Source organism: Myotis lucifugus, unplaced genomic scaffold, assembly GCF_000147115.1.
Source record: "Myotis lucifugus unplaced genomic scaffold, Myoluc2.0 scaffold_222, whole genome shotgun sequence".
In the NCBI taxonomy this organism is placed as follows: domain Eukaryota; kingdom Metazoa; phylum Chordata; class Mammalia; order Chiroptera; family Vespertilionidae; genus Myotis; species Myotis lucifugus.
In genome coordinates this window covers 726337-748982 of record NW_005871270.1, presented here as the reverse complement: position 1 = coordinate 748982, position 22646 = coordinate 726337, and the positions used below count along the sequence as shown (strand labels likewise).

Here is a 22646-nt window from a genome sequence, read left to right as displayed (position 1 = left end):
TTGATATCCATGACAGGGAAAAGGGTATAAGGCCTTGGTCTTGTCTCAGGTAGGGATACCATCCTCTAGGTTAGTGTAGAATTGAGACCCACATCAAATTAGGACCCTCAAAGGACTTTACCCTCAGAGAAGGAATGGACTAGGGAAACAGTTTACCTGCTGGATGAAAAGAAGTTTTTTAATCTCCTCTGGGTTTTAAGTAGTTCTCTTAGTAGTAAAGAAAAATGCCTACCTATTGGGATAATCACTTTTGTAAGTTGTATAAATGTCTAATCACTATGTTGTACACCAGAAACTAATATAATATTTTATGTCATCTGTAACTGAAAAAATAAAAATAAAAAGAAGATATTTGCATACAAAAAGAGAGAAGCATGTCTCCCTTGAGAATTTTTAACTCTAGGCCTTTATCTAACTGAATTTGAAGATTGGAGTTTATACTGTTGGTGTGGTCTAGGAACTGTTCTGGGCTGGCAATAACCCTGCCACATCTTTCAGAAACAAATTCAAATTTTATTTTAAATGACACACCCTCAAATCAGGTAGCACAACATTCCCTTGAATAAAGCTGGACTGAAGGTGAGTTCACAGTACAAAATTATAGACCATAGAAGGGAACACTTCAGCACAAGTGAAAATAAATAGAAAGTTGAAACTGTAAGATTAGACTCTTAAGAACTTCAGAGAGTAATATTATGGGTAAAATCGATAAAATAATTATATTTAAAATGATCCTATATAATAAAAGGCTAATATGCAAATCAACCAGATGGCAGAAAGACTGGTCGCTATGATGCGCACTGATCACCAGGGGGCAGACGCTCAATGCAGGAGCTGCCCCCTGGTGGTCAGTGCACTCCCACAGGGTGAGCACCTCTCAGCCAGAAGCCAGGCTCGCCAGTGGGCTCATGGCTGGTGAGCCACAGTGGCAGTGGTGGTGGCAGGAGCCTCTCCCACCTCCACTGCAGTGCTGAGGACCCCTCGGGGGATGTCTTGGACTGTGAGAGGGCGTAGGCCAGGCTGAGGGGCCCCCCACCCCAGTGCATGAATGTCGTGCACCAAGCCTCTAGTTTTGAATATAAAAGAAGGAAACAAAAATGAAAGAAAAGACATTTAATTTTAAAAGACCAGGCAGGCATATTTAGAAAAGTATACTAATTAGACTCAGTAGTATTGCATCATTGAATTTGAAAACCCAACATGTGGACAAAGTTTGTAACATTGTATCTGGAGTGCAGCACAGATATAGAAAGATGTAAAATATGAATGAGAGCTAAGAAAAATGAAAGGTACAATAAAATAGTCCAACAGAATATACAGTATTGGGGGTGAGGCAATATTCATAGAGATAATGACTTACACCTTCCAGAATTGATTACAAACAAACAAAATAATATGAATCATGACAAGTAGAAATAAATCCTCTTCTATATATATTGCAGTAAAATTGCAGAACCATAAAAACAGAGGTTTTAAAAGGAAGTAAACTCTCAAGAATCCACAAAAGCTGAAAGAGTTCTAATAAATGAGTTCAGCAAAGGAGTTCGCCCAAGAAAATGGAAATGCACAAATATGTATAGCAGCATCAGTTATAGTACCTCCAAAACAGAAACAATCCAAATACCCATCAATCAATAACTAGATAAATAAAATGTGGTATATTCACACAATAGAATATTAGCCATAAAAAGAAATGAAATACTGATAAATAGTATAACATGGATGAGTCCTGAAAACATTATGTTAAATAAAAGAAGCCAGACAGAGAAGGCCACATAATGAATGTATGAGTCCGTTTCCATGAAATACTCAAAATAGATGAATCTATAGAAACAGAAAGTACATTGGTGGTTGTCTGGGGGAGGGTACAGGTGGTTTTTTTGTTTTTGTTTTTTTTAGGTGGTGAAAATGTTCTGGAATTAGATAGCAGTGATGGTTGCACAGCCTTGTGAGTGTATTAAAAATCACTGAATTGGCCCTGGCCACGTGGCTTAGTTGGTTGGGGCATCATTCTGTACACTGAAAGATTGCCGGTTCAATCTTGGATCAGCGTGCATACAGGAGGCAACCAATTGATGTTTCTCACATATCTATCTCTCTCTCTCTCTCTCTCTCTCAAAAATCAGTAAAAACATATCCTTGGTTGAGGATTTTTTTAAAAGCCACATTGAATTGTACACTTCAAAAGGTTGAATTCTTTGGTATGTGAATTATATCTAAAAAATATAACAAAAAGAAAATAAAAGTCAGCAGAGAAAAAAGAAAAATTAACTTCAAAGAAACAATCCTAAGAACAAGCTTCTCAACAGTGATAACAGGAGCAATATGACAATGGAATAATGTTTTTAAGGAATTGAGAAAGAAGTTATTCTCAGCAAGATGCTGTGGAATTCTGTACAGCAGGTCCTCGATTGATGTTTTAATGTCTTTTTGTTACAGTTTTGATGAGATGCCTTGGAACTTAACTCTTGTTTATATCAATTAGCCATTGGTAAAATTGGTTTCATCATACTTTGTTTTTCCATAGTTCCAAGAACCCATAGATGGCATTAAGTGAGGAGCTGTTAAATTATCATTAAAAGTCAGTGAGCAAAGTAAAGACATTTTCAGACAAATGTTAAATTGAGGAGGTTTGTCACTATTAGATTCTCACAGAAATAATTGCTAAGGTGTATATTGAGAAAAAAAGAAGAAAAGTATGAGATCCAAGAGGGAATGCTGAGCAAAGAAATTGGAAAATAGATGAGTAAATCTAAGCAAGCAATTATTGTATAGTACAATAATAATTAATAATTTGGCCATATAAAGGCAAAATAGATCTGAAATACTGGACCACAATAAAATGTAAATTTGGAAGAGGGTGGGGAAGAATTGGAGTTAAGATCTTTTAATTTGGTTCAGATGGTCGTGATGCTAGTTAATCTAAGACAAGAGTACCAGTTAAGCCGAAACCGGTTTGGCTCAGTGGATGGAGCGTCGGCCTGCGGACTGAAGGGTCCCAGGTTCGATTCCGGTCAAGGGCATGTACCTGGGTTGCGGGCACATCCCCAGTAGGAGATGTGCAGGAGGCAGCTGATCGATGTTTCTCTCTCATCGATGTTTCTAGCTCTCTATCTCTCTCCCTTCCTCTCTGTAAAAAATCAATAAAATATATTTTTAAAAAAAGAGTACCTGTTAAAACTTTAATAATAGTAACTACTTTTAAAAAATATATATTTTTTTATTTATTTCAGAGAGGAAGGGAGAGGGAGAGAGAGATAGAAACATCAATGATGACAGAGTCATTGATTGGCTGCCTCCTGCATGCCCCCTACTGGGGATTGAGCCCACAACCCAGGCATGTGCCCTTGACCAGAATCGAATCCCGGATCCTTCAGTCCGCAGGCCGATGCTCTATCCACTGAGCCAAACCAGCTAGGCCAAAAATAATAACTACTTTTTTTTTAAACAAAGAGAATAAACTGTATAATTTCCAAACCATGGACCAGGGGTTAAGAATTACTTGATTGCTTTTCTTTGCCAATAGCACTCTTGCAAACATGGTGGATGTTCCTAAAACCCGCTGAACTTTCTGTAAGACGTGTGGCAAGCATCAACCCCACAAAGTAACACAGTACAAGAAGGGCCAGGATTCTCTGTATGCACAGGGAAAGCGGCGTTATGACAGGAAGCAAAGTGGCTATGGTGGGCAGACTAAGCCGATTTTCTGAAAAAAGGCTAAAACTAAAAAGAAGATTGTGCTGAGGCTTGAATGTGTTGAGCCTAACTGCAGATCTAAGAGAATGGTGGTTATTAAGAGATGCAGGCATTTTAACTGGGAGGAGATAAGAAGAGAAAGGGTCAAGTGGTCCAGTTCTAAGCTTCATATTTTGTTTTATTATATGACAATAAAATCTTGATATGTTCACTTCAGAAAAAAGGAATTACTTGATCAATCCAAAGGGACTTGCCGTCCAAAAAGAAAGATGGAAAGGTAGAGTAAAGGCATTTGGGGAAGAGCAGGTTGCAGTTTGTATAAGGAAATTGGGAAGGTGACACTTAAGTAAAATCTTGAAGGAGGTATGGGGATTTTTGCTATTGCATAGTTGGCGGAAGGACTTTCCAGGTATAGGAAACAATTTATGTATGGTCCTAAGAGCTAGATATGTCTATGAAATTAGCAGCCTTTGGAAGGTTTTGGACAGATAAGTGAAATCTTCTGATTTATGCTTTAGAAAGGATCACTCTTGCTGCTTGTTCTGGGAACAGACTGGGGCTAGAAGACAAGAGTAAACTAGAGGGACTAGTTAGGAGGCTATTAATCCAGGCAAGAGAGAAATAATGGATCATCTTCAAACAGCACCCTTAATTGACTAAAAGAATATGTATTTTCTCCCTTTGTAGCTTCTCCATCTTCACTGGGTCATCAGCTTGGTTGCTACTCTGAAATAACATCTGGAAGTGCTGGACCTTAAATGGCCCTAGATTCTTCTCTATTTCATTGATGATACTTAATGAAACAGAAATGTGTTTTGTTTTGTTTTCATTCTAAGTTTTGAAAGGAAGTAGCCAAGTGCTAATCAATTGTGAAGTGCTCAAGTTCCTAAGAGCAGCTGGACTCCTGGAATTGGGAGATTGGAGAGGCTTCAGGGGTTTGCAGCCATGCATCCTACTCCTTACCCTATATTGCTTCAGGCTGAGAAGCAGACTTCTCAGATAAATTTATGGCAGCTCCTTCAGGTGTTCAGATTTTCTGAGTACCTGCTAGTTACTGAAGGGAGGGATTTTGAAGGCTAGGAACTCTCTAAATATGGCCACAGTTCAGTGGTACCACAGATATGGTACAGTGTGCCTTGGTCCTTGTTCCCACTATCCACTGGGATGACCATGGTAAAGATGTAAGAAGATGAAATGCCAGGTCTTGCTCTGAGTGACCAAGGGACTGGGGTGGTACAGTAGTCTGCCCTTATCTGCAGTTTTGCTTTCTGCAGTTTCAGTTACTTGCAGTCAACCATGGGTTAAAAACATTACATGGAAAATTCTAGAGAGAAACAATTACTAAATTTTAAACTGTGCTCCTTTTTGAGTAGTGTGATGAAATCGTGCACTCTCTGGCTCTGTCCTGCCTGGGACATGAATCATCCCTTTGTCCAGCATATCTCCACTGTATACATTACCCACCTGTTAGTCACTTAGTAGGCATCTCAGTTATTAGGATTGACTGTCACGATATCACAGTGCTTATCACAGTGCTTGTGTTCAGGTAACCCTTATTATACTTAGTAACAACCCTTTCTTTACAGCATATTGTAAAAGAAAGTGCCTTTTATTACAGTATCTATAGATATAAAAGGCTAATATACAAAGTGTCCCCTCGTGAGTTCGACCGGGATTTCAATCGCTCACTATGACGTGCACTGACCACCAGAGGGTGGTGCGGAACGAAGGAAGGCCTCGATCAGCCCTGATCACCAGCCAGGCCTAGGGACCCTACGCATGCACGAATTTCATGCACCAGGCCTCTAGTATTATTATAATTGTTCTATTTTAATATTAGTTACTAGAGTCCCAATGCACGAAATTCGTGCAAGGGGCTCGGCCCTCACAGCCCCAGCTTCATCCAGAAGGTCGTTCAGCTGTTTGGTCTAATTAGCATATTAGCTCTTTATTATATAGGATTGTTAATCTTTTACTGTGCCTAATTTATGAATTAAACTTTGCCACATGTTGTATGTATAGGAAAAAGCATGGTATAAATAGGGTTTGGTACTATTTGCAGTTTCAGACATCCACTTGGGGGATCCTGGAAGGCAGATGAGGGAGACTGTTGTATTGGGCAGCAGTCTGGTTTAACCAAAGGCAGTAGAGGATCAACTCAAGAGGCTTCCAGGTTACCTCCCATCAGCTAAGAGTTAGTGTGCCTGACTCTGTAAACATCCAGTACTATCATCTTACTGGGAAGAAAGAATTATGACTTTATATCTTCTAGGATCCTGGAGAATTGGCCAGAGTCTGTTGAAATGGAAAAATTAGCCATTTCCTAGTTTTGGATCTCAGCTGAGTCATGGCATCTGTACCGGGGTGCCTGACCTTTTTTCCCCCTGGCAGCTGTTGCTGATTTGCCAAGTGAGATTATGTGTACCTTCATAAAAAGGCATGTGGCCTGGACATATGATCTTCAGTGTTTTGAATTTTATTTTAAATAAGATATGGCAAATGAAATTAGTATCAATTATCTGTCCCTGCAGTTTTAAGAAATCTTTATTTCTATACACAGGGACTTTAGTCATAATGGTTTGATATGCCTTACATGGGCCAGGTGTACAGGTATCCTCTTATTTTAATACTGTAACAAATTATACTCATCCATTTATTCATTCATTTAATGAATATTTATTGGAAGCTTACCATGTGCCAGGCAGTGTTCCAGGCATCAAGGAATACAGCAGTAAACAAAGCATGCAGCAGCTCCTGACCTCGTAGAACTTAGATTCTCATGGGAAGAGAGACAACAAACAAAATGACTGTGCAAAATATATACTGTTAGATAGTAGTAAGTGCTATGGATAAAAATATAACAGGAAAGGGGGATAAGAGAGTTTGAGGGATGGTTACAATTTTAAATAGAATGATCAGGGGGAAATTTGTTAAAAAGATTGTACTTGAGCAGAGACCTGGTGGAGGTGAAGGAGCAAGCCATGAGACATATCTGGGGGAAATATAGGCAAAGGAAATATCATTTGTAAAGGCCCTGAGGCAGTGGCATGCTTCACATGTTCTAAGAAAGTATAGAGGTCCATGTGGCTGGAATGGAGTTGGTAAGAGAGAAAGACAGAGTAGAAATCCAGACCATATAAAAGCCTTGTAGGCTGTTGTAAGAACTGTGACTTTTACTCTCAGTGAGATAGGGAGAATTTTAAGCAGAAGAGTGACTTTGATATTACTTGCATTAAAAATTTTTTCGCAGCCAGCCAGTGGGCTCAATGGTTGAGCGTAGACCCATGAACCAGGAGGTTCACGGTTTCATTCCTGGTCAGGGCACATGCCTGGGTTGTGGGCTCGATCTCCAGTATGGGCATGCAGGAGGCAGCCGATCGATGATTTTCTCTCATCATTGATGTTCCTGTCTCCTTCTCCCTTCCTCTCTGAAATCAATAAAAAAAATTTTTTTGCATCTTTATTGAGGTATGATTGAAATATAATATCTAATAGAATGTACATATTTAAAACATATAATTTGATGGTGTTTGCCAAAGGCACACATATGTGAAAACATTAGCACAGCCAAGATCATGAACATATCTGTAACTCCCAAGAGATTCCTCACACCTCTTTATAATCCCTTCCCTACCTCTGTTCTGGCGACCACTAATCTGCTCTCTGTCATTATAGATTAGTTAGCATTTTCTTGAATTTTATATAAATGGAATTATTCAGAATGTGTTCTTTTGTTTTGCTTCTTGCTTTTGGCATTATTATTTTGAGATTCATCCATTGTGTGAATGAATAGTTATTCCTTTTTATTGCTGAGTAGAATTCCATTGTATGGATATATTATGATTTGTTTGTCATTCATCTGTTAGTGAACATTTGAGGTGGTTTCTAGTTTTTACCTGTCACAAAGAATAAACAGCACATTGTTGTGTCATTGCTATTTTATCCAATCTGACAATCTCTGCCTTAATTAAATATTCATTTGGAACATTTACATTTTATGTGATTATTGGCATAATTTTTTTATTTGTTGATTTGAGAGAAAAAACCACACACATTGATTTATTGTTCCACTTATTTATGCATTCATTGGTTGCTTCTTGAATTTGCCATGACCAGAGATCGAACCTGCAACCTTGGCATATCAGGACCACAACTACGCTCTAACCAGCTGAGCTACCCAGCCAAGGCTGGTGTAATTGGATTTTAGTCTATTATCTTGCTGTTTGTTTTCTGTTTGGTCCAATTGTACTTGTTCTTTCTTTGTTATTTTTCTGCCTTCTTTTGGAATGATTATTTTTTTAAGTATTTTTTTTTTGAGAGAGTAAGAGTGAGAGAGAAACATCTATGTGAGAGAGGAACATAGATCAGTTGCCTCCTATATGTGCCCCGACCAGGGGCGGGGAGCTAACTGCAACACAGGTATGTGCCCTTGACTGGGAATCGAACCTGCAAACCCTTCACTGTGTGGGCTGATGCTCTAACCACTGAGAACACCAGCCAGGGCAGCATATATTTTAAAGGTATAATCCATAGAACTTGCTGGTTGTTTTGGATCTTGGTGTGAAGAAAAGAGAAGAATCAGCAATGACTTGTAGGTTTTTACCAAGTTTCTGGATGAATGGTGGTGCCATGTAATGAGATAAATACAACTTAGGGGAGTAGTAGCAGGTTTTAGAGGGAAATTAAGAGCTCTGTTCTAGAAGTGTTAAGTTTGAGATGTTTTTTAGACATCCAGTTGGAGATGTCAATAGGCATTTGGATATATGAGTATTGCAATCCGGAGAGAGCACAGAATTAGCAATAATAAGCTGGGTATCAATCAGCATCATAGATTTAAAGCTATGAAACTGGAAAAATCATTTAGGGAATGAATATAGGGAGAGAAGAAAAGACATTTCAGATCAGAGCCTTAGAGTACTAAATGATTTAGAGGTCAGGAGAAGAAGGAGCTAGCAAAGGAGAATGAAAAAGGAGCAGCTAGTGAGTTAGGAGGAAAAGTATTATGTTCTAGAAATTAAATGAAATATCTCGAGAAGAGTTACACAGATATTAGATTGAACGAAAGAAGCCAAATACACAAAAAATGCATAACTTATAACTCTACTTATAGGAAGTTCAGCAATACAAAATTAATATATGGTGATGTTACAGAAGACCGGAGGAAAAACCAAGCCACGCTTAGAGAAAGGGAGTTACATTTTAATTATGCGCAGGCCCACAGAAAAATGTCTCTTTCAAATTCTGTCTCCCCGCCCCGGCCACACACACACACACAGGCAGCTCTCTTTATTTATACTTTTTCCAGTCCTTTGTCTCCCAAATTTGGGATGAGACTTCTGGGCCTTCTGAGAAAGAAGGCCTGTGTGCTGGGAAGGGGCCATGAGACCATATCTCAAGGCTTGGCCTGGTGCCAGCACTGACAACTCTGGGGCATAGTTTATGGCCTCTTTGGAATGGAAGTAATCTTATTTTCCTTATTATTTAGGCAAGCAAGCGTTTACAGAAGCCAAAATTGCAGGGTTAAAGTTTCAAACAGCAGTTTTTATATAAAATGGTTGGGGGACAGGGAGTTGACAGGAAAGGGGCCCATGGGAACTTTCTGGGATAGTGTAATTATTCTGTCTTTTGTTTGGTATGTTATGTGGATGTATATAATTGTTAAGGCTCATTGAACAGAACACTTAAGATCTGTATATCTTATTGAGTGTAAATTATATCCTGATTTTTTTTTTAAAGAGAGTTAAAACTGTCAAATGATATTGAGAGATTATATAAAATGACTGAGAATGAACTGTTGTCAATAATGGCCTTGAAAATGGTGTAAACTTTTTTTAAGGTCAAGGAATAGAGGGAGACTGTTGAATTAAACCAGTGGTTCTCAACCTTCTGGCCCTTTAAATACAGTTCCTCATGTTGTGACCCAACCATAAAATTATTTTCGTTGCTACGTCATAACTGTAATGTTGCTACTGTTATGAATCGTAATGTAAATATCTGATATGTAGGATGGTCTTAGGCGACCCCTGTGAAAGGGTCGTTTGACTGCCAAAGGGGTCGCGACCCACAGGTTGAGAACCGCTGAATTAGAGGATAGAAGTCTTGGACATTTAACGGCTACTGAAGTAATGAAGGGTGCTCATGATTGGAGTAGGTATGATGGTTTCTTAGGGAAAGGTACTTATAATTTCTCATCATAATCTTGTTCTTGAGATTGATCTCAGTCCTTCTAGTGGTTTCTCTCACATTTCCAATAGCTCGTTATGACAGTCTACTAGTCCTACAGAGTCTGGCTGTGGCCTACCCTCATAGCTTCTATAACCTGTTTCTTTTTCTATTATTCTCCTCTCCTGTCACCCACTTGACTTTCTTGCCATTTCTTGAATATTCTCTTTCTCTCTCTCTATCTTTTGTCAGTACTATTCACTCCAGTTTGAGGATAGAGACTTTCTGTTCTTCCTTACTTTTTACCTCCTGCGCCTAGAACAGTGCCTGGTGCATAGTAGATGTTCAGTAAATATTGGGTTGGATGAATATAAATGGCAAGCTTCCCTAATGCCTTTTAAAGATGGGTTGACTTTCCAGCCCGGGTTCGATTCTGGTCAAGGGCACGTACCTCAGTTGCAGCTTGATCCCTGGCCCTGGTCGGGGTGCATGTGGGAGGCAACCAATCGATGTGTCTCTCTCACATCAATGTTTCTCTCTGTCTCTCTCCCTTCCACTTTCTAAAATAAGTGGAAAAATGTCCTTGGGTGAGGATTAACAACAAAAAAGATGGGCTGACTTTCAAATAAATGTATTTCAGTGGCAGATGTAGCATGAAATGGCTTTCCATCATGATTTGGTTTTCTCCAACCACAAGAAAAAGCCTCAGACATTAACATGTAGTGGAAAACCAACTTTATAGAAGGAACCCAGGCCTGTTTTGAAGCTTATGGTGAGATGAGAATATTAATTAATGGATTAAGCAGTTAAAAAAAAGAAATTTCATAGATTAAGTTAATAGTTTAGTTTTTATGACTAGAACATTCATTTTTGTGAGATATGAGAATATTTATGACTTATGATTTTTATTTTCTAAATAAATTTGCAGTGGTTATTCTTCATTAGATACCATTTAAGAAATGATTATTACCTTTAGGGAGCTCCTTCTGTTTGCTTGGGAAGCAAAAGGTAAAATGGCAATGGCAATACAAAGTAAAAGTTAAAACAGTGACAAAAGTTATTCCAAGGTGGAACATAGTGAATTATGAAATCTCACTGGTGCAAACAGTAATTGCTAACCCAGTTTAAAACAATATACTGCTCAGCCCACAGAATGGTGTCATTCTTTTGTTCCTCAATAGCCATTTAAGGTCTTTGGGCCCATAGTATGTGGCTCTGTTTTAACTAACATTTGTGTTTTCATTGCAGTTGTCGGACAAGTAACCGCAAGAGTTTGATTGTGACCTCTAGCACATCACCTACACTACCACGGCCGCACTCACCACTCCATGGACACACAGGTGAGTGCTTGAAGGTTAAGAAAGATGAAATGAAAGATGCCCAATTTCTTTCCTACTTCTCACTTTGTGTAGTTCAAAACATTACATTGTCACTTCATTTTGCTGAATGAAGCATACAGAGCTCATGAGCATGCTTTCTATGTGTTCCGTCAGTTTTTGCCTTAGTTGTTTTGACCTGTCCACATTTCTTTTGGTCCTGTGCTTTATTTATCTTGGGGCTCAGTATGTATCCTGGGGCCATAGCCTCTGTTCTGCTGTGTTAAGAGTGCATTATGGCTCCAGTTATCTGGGGCCATGTGATAAAGGCTCCATTAACATTTGTCCTACCATGCCCATGGATTAAAGCCAACAGTGATGATTTTCTGCCTCATGGGACTTCTGATAACTGTTCCTTTGTTAGAATGGGAATCAGTGAAAATGAGAGAAATATTTGTTTCATATTGACATTGACTTCACATATTGGAATTTAAGCAAATGATTTCATGCATTCAGACTCTGCTCCATTTGGCTCCTCCAGACAGTATAAGGACCGATTTACTTGCCTCTGGCTGAGGAATATATAAAAATCATGAGGCAGACAACCTAATTTGAGTTAGCCATGTATTTTGCTCTAGACGTGTATTCTTATATCCCGAGAGAGCCAGATGAGGTAACTCAGCTTTGTTGAAAGGGTTACTGCTTTACAGTGGAAGTTCCAGACCTAGGGGTAATGGAAATGGAGCAGACTTGAAACCACAGGAAGCCATTCAGAACTTGCTGCCTGGATTTGGTAAGCTATGGGCTTATCTGTCTTTGGGCAATAAAAGAGTACCAAAGTAGAGAAACAGCATGAAGCCAAATAAGATAGGTATGTTCCACTTGGGTTTGTCTCTTTGCTCACAGTTTACTGTGTCTTTGGAGGGAGAAAGGGAGGGGGCATGTGGAGTAGTTCTTTGAGCACGTTAAGAGCCTGGTGATTCTGAAATTGATCTTTGTCCTTTATAGAAGGGTCTCACTTTACTGGGCCCAGATCCAGGTATTCAGTGTGCTCATGGCCCTTTTCCAAGAATCAATTAAACTCTCAAACACTAACTCTTACATTAGAAGACACCACCAAGAGCATGGGGGTGGGGGGATGGGACCCAAGGAATTGAAGACATACTTGGCCTTTAAAGCAAAGGTCTCATTGTGCTTCCATACTTTCCCCCACAAAATTGACTGGGTTATACATTAACTCAGATAGCACATTCTACCCTGGAACTTTGTAAAAACTCAGCATATATCTGACTGGCCTTTTCATCAAATAGAAGTAAATTTAGCACGTCTAGACCTAGTTTTCCAACTGTAATGTGAGTACTGGGCAGTAATTACTATTGGCTGCTCCTCTCTCAGATGATTATCTCTCTATTTAGATTCCTGGCAGTTAGAGTTTAGGACTAAATCTTCCTTAGGGAGGTTTGATTGAGAACATCATCAGGCCTTTTCAGCCTGCCTGGGTCTGTGGACTCTAGCTTTGAGTTAATATCTGTAACATGCTCAGTTATCATCATAAATGTTAGTTATCATTATTATCTCTCCTCAAATCACTGCAGAAAATCCAGGTGGATATAATTATATGTATCTACCATTGATTATCATACAAATAGTTTCACTGCCCAAATATTCTCTGTGTTCTACCTATTCATTCCTCTTTTGCCCAGTCCCTGACATCCACTAATCTTTTCACTGTCTCCGTAGTTTTGCCTTTTCCAGACTGTCATATAGTCGTTCAGGTTGGTTTATTTCACTTAGTAATATGCTTTGAAGATTCCTCTATGTCGCCTGGCTGGTGTGGCTCAGTGATTGAGTGTCCCATGAACTAGAAGGTCATGGTTCGATTCCCGGTCAGGACACATGCTCGTGTTGCGGGCTTGATCCCCAGTGGGGGGCATGCAGGAAGCAGCCAATCAGTGTTTCTCTCTCATAGATGTTTCTATCTCTCTATTCCCTCTCCCTTGCTTTTCCTAAAAATCAATAAAAAATACATATATTTTAAAAGATTTCTTTATGTCTTATCTTGGCTTTATGGCTCACTTTTTATTTTAGCACTGAGTAATGTTCCATTGTCTGGATGTACCAGTTTATCCACTCACCTAGTAAAGGACATCTTGGTTACTTCCAAGGTTTGGAAATTATGAAGAAAGCTGATGTAAACATCTGTGCAGATTTTTGTGTGGACTTAAGTTTTCAATACACTTTGGGTAATTACCAAGGAACTTGATTGCTGGATCATATGGTTAAGGGTATGTTTAGTTTTGAAAGAAACTGCTCAATGCTTGATACGATTTCAATCATCTTAAATTTATTGAGACTTGTTTTGTGTCTTAACATGTGGTCTACCCTAGAAAATGTTCCATGTGCACTTGAAACGAATATATATTCTGCTGCTTTTGTGTGAAATGCTCTGAAGATATCAGTTAAATCCCTCTGATCTAGTGTGTCATTTCAGGTGGTTGTTTCCTTGTTGATTTCCTGTCTAGATCTATCCATTGATGTCAATGGGGTGTTAAAATCCCCCACTGTGACTATTTTACTGTTGATCTCTCCCTTTATGTCCATCAAGATTTGCTTTATATATCAAGGTGTTCCTATGTTGGGTGCATAAATGTTTGAAAAGGTTACTAGGTATACCAGTTAATAATGCGGATTTTGTAATCAAAGAAAACACGATAATTTCAAGAGAAACATCAAAAGTGCTTTATTCAAAGTAATGTCCATCACTAGCTACACATTTCCCCCATCTTTAGGTAATTTGTGGATACCGTCCCAATAGAACTTTTCTTGTTTTGAGGCAAACCATTCAGAGACCCAATTTTCCACTTCTTCGTACGTTTTGAAGTGCTGCGCAGAAAGTGCGTGTGCCATCGATCAGAACAAGTGGTAATCTGAAGGAGCAAGGTCTGGTGAATACAGTGGGTGGGTTAATACTTCCCAGGCAAGATCTTTTAACGCAGCGGTTCTCAACCTGTGGGTCGCGACCCCTTTGGTGGTCAAACGACCCTTTCACAGGGGTCGCCTAAGACCATCGGAAAACACATATATAATTACATATTGTTTTTGTGATTAATCACTATGCTTTAATTATGTTCAATTTGTAACAATGAAAATACATCCTGCATATCAGATATTTACATGACGATTCATAACAGTAGCAAAATTACAGTTATGAAGTAGCAACGAAAATAATTTTATGGTTGGGGGTCACCACTACATGAGGAACTGTATTTAATGGTCATGGCATTAGGAAGGTTGAGAACCACTGTTTTAACGTGTCTTTAACTGGTTTTGAAGTGTGTGATGGTGCGTTATCATGAAGCAAAATTACTTTGCCATGTCTTCTGGCACATTCTGGTCATTTCACGATGAAGGCGTGGTTCAAATTGATTATTTGTTGTCGGTAGCGATCAATATTAATGGTTTCACCTGGTTTTAGAAGCTCATAATACACCACACCTTCCTGATCCCACCAAACGCAGAGCATTGTCTTCTTTCCAAAGCGATTTGACCTGCAGTCACTGTTGATGGTTGACCTGGATCAACCCATAATTTTGTGCATTTGGGATTCTCAAAATAAATCCACTTTTCATCGCCAGTCACGATTTGATGCAAAGAAGACTTTCTTTTGTGTTGTTGAAGCAACATTTTACTGATGACTTTTTGGTTTTTCATTTGCCTTTCGTTCATTTGATGTGGCACCCATTTTCCTTCCTTTAAAATCTTTCCCATTGCTTGTAAACAATCGGAAATTGTTTGCTGAGCAATGTTTAATCTTTCTGCAAGTTGTTTTTGAGTTTGACACACATCTTCATCCAATAATGCTTGTAATTGTTGGTCTTCAAACTTTTTCAGTTGACCTGGATGTTCTTTGTCTTTCACATCGAATCATCACTTTTAAAGAGTTTAAACCAGCGTTCACAAGTATCTTGAGATGGAGCATGTTCACCATAAGCTTCCCAAGGTTATGATAACTTTTTTTTTTTTTTTAAATATACTTCCATTGATTTCAAAGAGGAAGAGAGAGGGACAGAGAGACAGAAACATCAACGATGAGAGAGAATCATTGACTGGCTGCCTCCGGCACGTCCCCCACTGGGGATCAAACCCACAACCTGGGCACGCGCCCCCGACCAGAATCGAACCCGGGACCCTTCAGTCCGCAGGCCAGCGCTCCATCCACTGAGCCAAACAAGCCAGGACTATGATAACTTTCAGCAGCACTTTTCTTCAAAATAAAGTAATGAATTAAAACTTCCCGCAAATGCTCTTTTTTTTGGCATGACATTCAACATTTTTAAGCATAAAAATATCTGTGATGTTAACACCTTCAGCAAATTTGACATGAAGTTTTGAAGCTTGCTGTCAATACAACAAAATAGCATACATATCATATCGCATATATATCAACATATGTGTAACTACATCTATTGAGAAAAATCCGCATTATTAACTGGTACACCTAGTATATCCTCTTGGATTTCTTCCTTTATCATTGTGCAGTGTTCTTCTTTGTCTCTTACAATAGCCTTTGTTTTAAATAATATTTAGTCAGATATAAATATTGCTACCCCAGCTTTTTAAACATTTCTATTTGCATGAGATCTTTTTCTAGCCCTTTATTTTTAGTCTGTGTGTATCTTTCGTTCAGAGGTGGATCTCTTGTAGACAGCATATATATGGTTCTTTGGAGCATTTAGCCACTTTTTTTTCTTAAATTTTAATTGATTTTTTTTTTTTTAGAGAGAGAGAGAGAAGAGGGAGAGAGAGAGAAACATCAGTGTGAGAAAGAGATACATTGGTTGCCTCCCACACATGCCCTGACTGGGGATAGAGCCTGCAACCCAGGCATGTGCCCTGACTGGGAATCAAACCATGAGTTTCTGGTTCATAGTTCGACACTTAACCACTGAGCCACACCAGTCGGGTGAATATAATGTGCTTCGGCATCATTTTTTTCCTCTTTCTTATGCTTAGGATTCTTGGATAATCTTGGATATGTAGGTTTATAGTTTGTTTATCTGTTAAATTTGGAAAATTGTCAGCCCTTATTTCTTCAAGTATGTTTTCTGTATTTCCCACTCTCTTCTTTTTTAAGGATTATTAGGCTGCTTGAAGTTGTCTCACAGCTTATTGATGTTCTGTGTATTTTTTTTGCAGCTATTTTTCTGTTAGTGTTAATTATATGTTACATATGTATGTTCTATGAATACCAGCTTTATTTGAGCACCTGGAAGATTCTTTATATTCTACCCTCTAACCCAGGGGTGGGCAAACTTTTTGACTCGAGGGCCACAATGGGTTCTTAAACTGGACTGGAGGGCCGGAACAAAAGCATGGATGGAGTGTTTGTGTGAACTAATATAAATTCAAAGTAAACATCATTACATAAAAGGGTACGGTCTTTTTTTTTTTTTTAGTTTTATTCATTTCAAACGGGCCGGATCTGGCCCGCAGGCCGTAGTTTGCCCACGGCTGCTCTAACCAGTACCACACCTGGTCCTTGGAAGGCCAGTCATTGTAGGAAAGTCATGTCCAGGATTTCCTGGGGGCACTGGCTGGGTAGTTTTGGGAACCAACAAAAGGCATCTAGCTTTACATGTCAAGAATCAAACTGAGCATATGAGTTAATCCTTGAGATGACACTATTTAACCAGTTAACTGCCATGATATTTTGAATTTAAATAAAAAAGTTCTGCCACTTGCGTCTATGGACGCTTATGGCGTACAAATGGTTAAAAGAATAGAGATTTTTTTAAAGGCCTTGATAATTCTGAGGAGCCCTTATCCTTATTAAGTCTTGGCTAACAAAACAACTACTCTAAATCACTTCTCTTGCACCATGATGGCTTGTGCTAGCCAGGACATGGGACTATCAGGGGTGGGCAAACTTTTTGACTTGAGGGCCACAATGGGTTCTTAAACTGGACCGGAGGGCCGGAACAAAAGCATGGATGGAGTGTTTGTGTGAACTAATATAAATTCAGAGTAAACATCATTACATAAAAGGGTACGGTCTTTTTTTTTTTTTTTTTAGTTTTATTCATTTCAAACGGGCCGTAGTTTGCCCACGGCTGGACTAGATCATAGGACAAAGGCCTATATTCATAGCATGAAAAACCAGAATTGGTACTAGGTTGAGAGCTGATCTGCTTCAAAGGTTTTGCTCTGAGGACCCCAGTCAAGGGGATGTGTGAACGCTGAAAGTGCCTCTTCCAAATTAGTTCTCCCTAAAAGAGCACCTTTATATAATTGATACAGAGTTGCTGCATAGGATTGTTGGGCATTGTTTGAGAGGCTGGCTTTTCCTGGATCATTACAGAAAAACAAGTGCTACCAGACCCTGTTGGATGGAGATAATGGGAAACATTGGGCAGCTTTGTGGCACCTGGGAACATCCATGCTCTATGCAGGAAACAAACTGTTGCAGAAAAAGCCAAGGCACGCTGGACGACCAGGCCCTCGGGTAGCTGCAGCGTCTCATAGCCGATGTTGGTTCACAGAGGTGAACATAGCAGTGAGAAGGCGGACAGGGATTGGCTGAGTGGCCAGCACATCATGGAGTATGATGCTTACTTTGACATGGCCTTTTAGATAGAAACACATTGATAGCTTCTGCCAGCTAGGGACTCCTAATAACCAACCCCCAGCTGAAAGTTAGACCTGAGGAGTATGGCAGGCTTAAGTTCGAGAACTGTTGTCACTAAGGCAAAGATAAGCACACAGTTTTGTTCAAAGCTTCTGAGCTGTAAGTTAGCAAGTGACAGGGGACATGTGAAAACTGATAAAGAGATGGGGCTAATTCCTACACCATGAGGAGGTTGGACATGTTTTATAGACTTGGGGGCCTTGTGTATGGACTATTTTAAAGAACACTGCCTGAGAACTGCTGTTCTTAAGCACACACATCTCTTAAGCACACTTATTTCTGGGTTAGCCTCTTAGATGCAGTATGCAGGGATGTAAGTACAAGAGACTTTGGGACCAAGAGTCTGTTGCCCTTTGAGAAATGTTTGAACATTTGGCCATTCCATCTGTATTCAATGAATTCTTCAAGCCTTTGGAAAGTTGAGTTAATTCATCTAGGCATATTGGAACCTGAGGTGTTTCTAGGAGGGCAGGAAATTGACAAGTTGCTGCTGGATCTTGAATGAATGTCTGGGAGACAGAGATGTTTAAAGGCAACTTGGGAACAAGAGAGAGAAACCTCTGGGCTGCCACACTTCTACAAAGAGAGAATCATTAAACTGATGGTGGGCCTGAAAAAATAACCATATGTGCTAATTGCCAGCGTGAGGGGAAGATATCTTCCTTTAAGGTTTTCTCAGCCCTCCTCAGAAGTAAACTTCACAAATTGTTTCTTTTCCTTCCCCCATCTACAGGTAACAGTCCTTTGGACAGTCCCCGGAATTTCTCTCCAAATGCACCTGCTCACTTTTCCTTTGTTCCTGCCCGTAGGTAAGTTGATAGAAAACCTCCTGTGTGTTTAGCATGTGTGGAACTTGCACGAATGTCGGTTAACGTCAGCTTCTTCCTTCCAAGTGTGTTACCTTTGGCTACCAACCACCAAAATTCTTTCCTTGCTTTTCTCACCCAGGTTCATGTTTTGTTTTCTATATGCTCTAGGTATTTGCATTTGAATGTTTGAATTGGCAAGTAGATATTAGGGATGAATTTATTTTTATAATTCTAAGCACAAGTCCCTGATTTCCTGAAGTTGTGTTCCAAAACATTATACTCTCAATTGAGAGCTATTCCTAGCATGACCAATGAGAAAGAAAATGGGCTATTTTCCCAGGAGGACCCAGAGGTATATTTTTACTCCTCTAACTCAGCCAGTTCCAGTCTCTTTTTCCTTGGGGATAAAGTGACTACCAGGTCTTCACATTAATTTAGAAAGATTTGGTGCATTGCAGAGCCATCCTTATATTCCTCCTCACATTTTAAGTCTCTGAAAGTGATATAAATTTATCTCTGGCACATGATAGCAATCCTGACAGCTCAGCCAATTGCCAGAGTACCACCTGGCCTCTGGAGAAATACAAAGCTGACTGAATGAGTTCGCCCCCACCACATACCAAGGCTCCATGTATAAATAATTTACTTTTCAGAACATTTTCTTTTAAAAATATATATATATTGATTTCAGAGAGGAAGGGAGAGAGAGAGAAATATCAGTGATGAGAATCACTGATTGGCTGCCTCCTGCGCATCCCCTATTGGGGATTGAGCCCGAAACCTGGGTATAGGTGGACACTCAACCACTGAGCCACATTGGCTGGGCCAGAACATTTTCTAAAATTATTTCTTGGCAAAATTCATGTTCTTTGATTTTATTTTTTATTTTAAAAATATTCTTGGTTAGAATCAGTCTCTGGCATTAAGACCTCCAGAAAATCATGGCTCCAGATTTGGAAAAATAGCCATGTGTGCTAAATAGATTTAATGAATAGAGAATGATATATACAGCTTGACTCAAAATTTTATACTTAGACTACTTTTTAAAGAGATAAAAAAAGAGCAGATTACTTGAAATAGTATTAACTCACTATTCAAATGACAACCCAAAAGCAATCCATTCCCTCCCTCTTTAGGATTCTGTATAGCTGAAAGGACATAGAAGGTTGGGAGAAGTTTGATGGCTGATAAGGGTGTCCCTTCTGACCCTGTTGCCTTATTCTGAACAAATAATATCTGAGTTTGTCTCAAGGACTCATCTCTCCTACCCTGTGTCACTTCTAATTAGTTAACCAAGGATCTAAGTAGGAACACTAAACAATATAGGAATATGTTGTATTGGTGCATTTGTTTTTCCAGCCCAGATGAAAAGTCTTACTTATCCCAACCTTCCTGCCTTGACTGTGTGTGAACTGTAGCCTCAGATTAGGTATGAGCTGGAACAACAAGGCCTGTAACTGATCTCTATACGTGGCATTGAGTCATTTCCCATTTATTCAGTAAATATTTACTGAGCACCTAGTATGCCCAGGTACTATGTTAGGTACTTAGTTATATAGTGGTAGCAAAATAGACATAATCCCTACTTTCTTGAAACTTAGTAGACTTTGTAGAGTCTGTGTAGTTGTTGTTCCCTTCATAAGGAATGCTGTTTCCTCAGATCTTCACCTAATTAGCTCATTTTTGTCTTTCATTTTTCATCTTAAATGTCAGCAGAGGCCTTTCCTAACCATAAAATATGAAGGAGCCCCAATCGTCAGTCATTCTCCATCAAATCATCCATTTTCAAGCTAATACTTTCTAATACCTGATACTTTCTCTTAAATAGATTTTATTGATTTTTTACAGAGAGGATGGAAGAGGGATAGAGAGTTAGAAACATCGATGAGAGAGAAACATCGATCAGCTGCCTCCTTCACACCCCCTACTGGGGATGTGCCCGCAACCAAGGTACATGCCCTTGACCAGAATCGAACCTGGGACCCTTCAGTCCGCAGGCCGACACTCTATCCACTGAGCCAAACCGGTTACGGCCTGATATTTTCTTATTTGATTGTTTTCTATTTCCCCTCAATCAGAACCAAAGTACCTTTAATGGTGATACCTTAATATGTTGAAAACTGTGTCTCCTGGTATATAATGACCACTCACTCAGTGCTTATTGATTGAGTGAGTGGTATATAACAAACAAGCAGACAAATACATAGTTAAAGATTGTGACAAGTACCATGAAGTTAAAGAATATGATGCTGCATGAAAGTATAGGAAGGAATGGGGCTGGAGAACCTATATGGGGTGGTCATGTGATGCCTCTCTGGAGGATTGACTTTTAAGCTAAGACCTGAAGGGTAAGAAAGAGCCTGCCATGTTGGGAATGATGACGCAGGTTGTGGACCATTCCAGGCAGGTAGATAGCATGTTCCATCGGTGCCCTTGTATCAGTTTCATTCCCTGGGCTTTGGGTGATGGTATTACAATACACTGAGATTTAAACAGGTCTGTGCTAGGTGGCATGAAGTTTGAGGCATATGCATGGAACATGGAACCCTGGGCTATCCCCTGATAGAACATAGTATTGGTGGGAGTGGAGAGGAGGATTTCAACCCTGCCAAACAAAGTACTTAGGAATTATGTTTCCCAAAGTACTGAGGTCAGGCTTGAGTCTTATAGGATCACATTAGTTTGGAATATCACATACACAAAAACAGATTTACTAGTAATGACATGCTAAGGATAGACCTGTCAGTCCTACAATTTTACTTCAAACTACACAAGTTTCTAAAAAGAAGTTTGGCCTTTGCCAAGTTCAACCAAATGCCAGGAGCCTAACAGATCAGTCTTTCTGGTTTCCTTTGATTCTCACTATAATGTATGTCTTTTCACTACAGTCATGGCCACAGAGCAGACAGGTAATAGCGGACGTGATGGGGCGAGGGGCTGGGAAACTGCTTTGCATGGCCAGACAAAATGCTTTTGTGCTTGGTGAGAACTGGTGTGATGAGTCTTCTCTGGGTAGAGACATTTGGCCTTTCATAACTAGCAGAGGGGGCCCTAAGAGAACCCCTTCTACCTGCTGGAACCAAGGCTCAGAGGTCATATGCTTGGAGGCAGAAATTACTCAATAGTTTAAAACTTCTGAGCCTGGAGACAAGTCACCCTCATTCCCACAACTTTCCTCAGTCATTCAGTGAAATGACCAGGCAGAGGAAATGAAGACATCCTTTAGTGACATTTCTTTCTGACTCTGGTGGTCCCTTCTCTTCAGTTTATAGAAAAATGGTTGCCATGCAATTGGTTTCTATTTCTAACTAAAGGAGGAAAAGTCACCTGTGAAAAAGTATATTTGACAAGGGTTTGGGAAATCCCTCCCTAAGTTAGACTAGTCCCATCTTTGCTGAGCTCAGTTTTCCTGGAATTGACTTGCTTTCTTATGGAGAGCTTCCAGGACCCAACAAGGAGGTCAGAAAGAACATCATATTTGAGCATTCTCCTGCCTCAGAGACTAGGTTCCAGCAGAGCTTGCTGTCTGGGTGGCATGAAGTTTGAGTCATGTGCATGTGGCATGGAACCCTGGGCTATTCCCTTAAAGAACATAATAGAAAAGGCTGCTAGGTATTGGTGGGGATGGGGAGGAGGACTGCAAAAGAAGCCCTAGCAATATTGATTCCTTTTTCCTTCCTCTCCCTTAACTGTGAGGCCTGGAACAAATTACCCAGATATCTGGGTCTTAGTGTTTTCTTTGAAGATTGAGGTTATTGAACTTAACTTCTAACGGCCCTCCATTGCTAATGTCCTATGTTTCTGTGGATAGCAGCAAAGAAGTTTTTCTTCCACTTCAACCAGAGCAGACTATACACTCCAAGCTCCACAAGAAAGAACACTTGTGTTGTAGCACATCCACAGTCCAGGAAAGAATCATTTTTTCTTGTTATAGAAGCTGTAGGCCAGATACCTGCTTGACATTTCTTTCTTTCTTTC

At 39.6% G+C, this 22646-nt stretch overlaps 1 protein-coding gene and 1 pseudogene across 5 annotated transcripts in view; both read left to right on the top strand.

The window, feature by feature from the left end:
- MAST2 (microtubule associated serine/threonine kinase 2) overlaps positions 1-22646 on the top strand; it is a 133386-nt gene that overhangs the window by 79671 nt on the left and 31069 nt on the right. For 4 of the 5 annotated variants that reach the window (XM_023761883.1, XM_023761882.1, XM_023761880.1 and 1 more), the window contains 3 exons: positions 11107-11198; positions 18593-18668; positions 21557-21577. In XM_023761883.1, the coding sequence (XP_023617651.1) occupies positions 11107-11198; positions 18593-18668; positions 21557-21577 (189 nt within the window). The remainder of the gene's footprint in view (positions 1-11106; positions 11199-18592; positions 18669-21556; positions 21578-22646) is intronic. The other variant, XM_006098155.3, reaches the window with a different exon arrangement.
- LOC106698732 lies at positions 3540-3910 on the top strand (annotated as a pseudogene).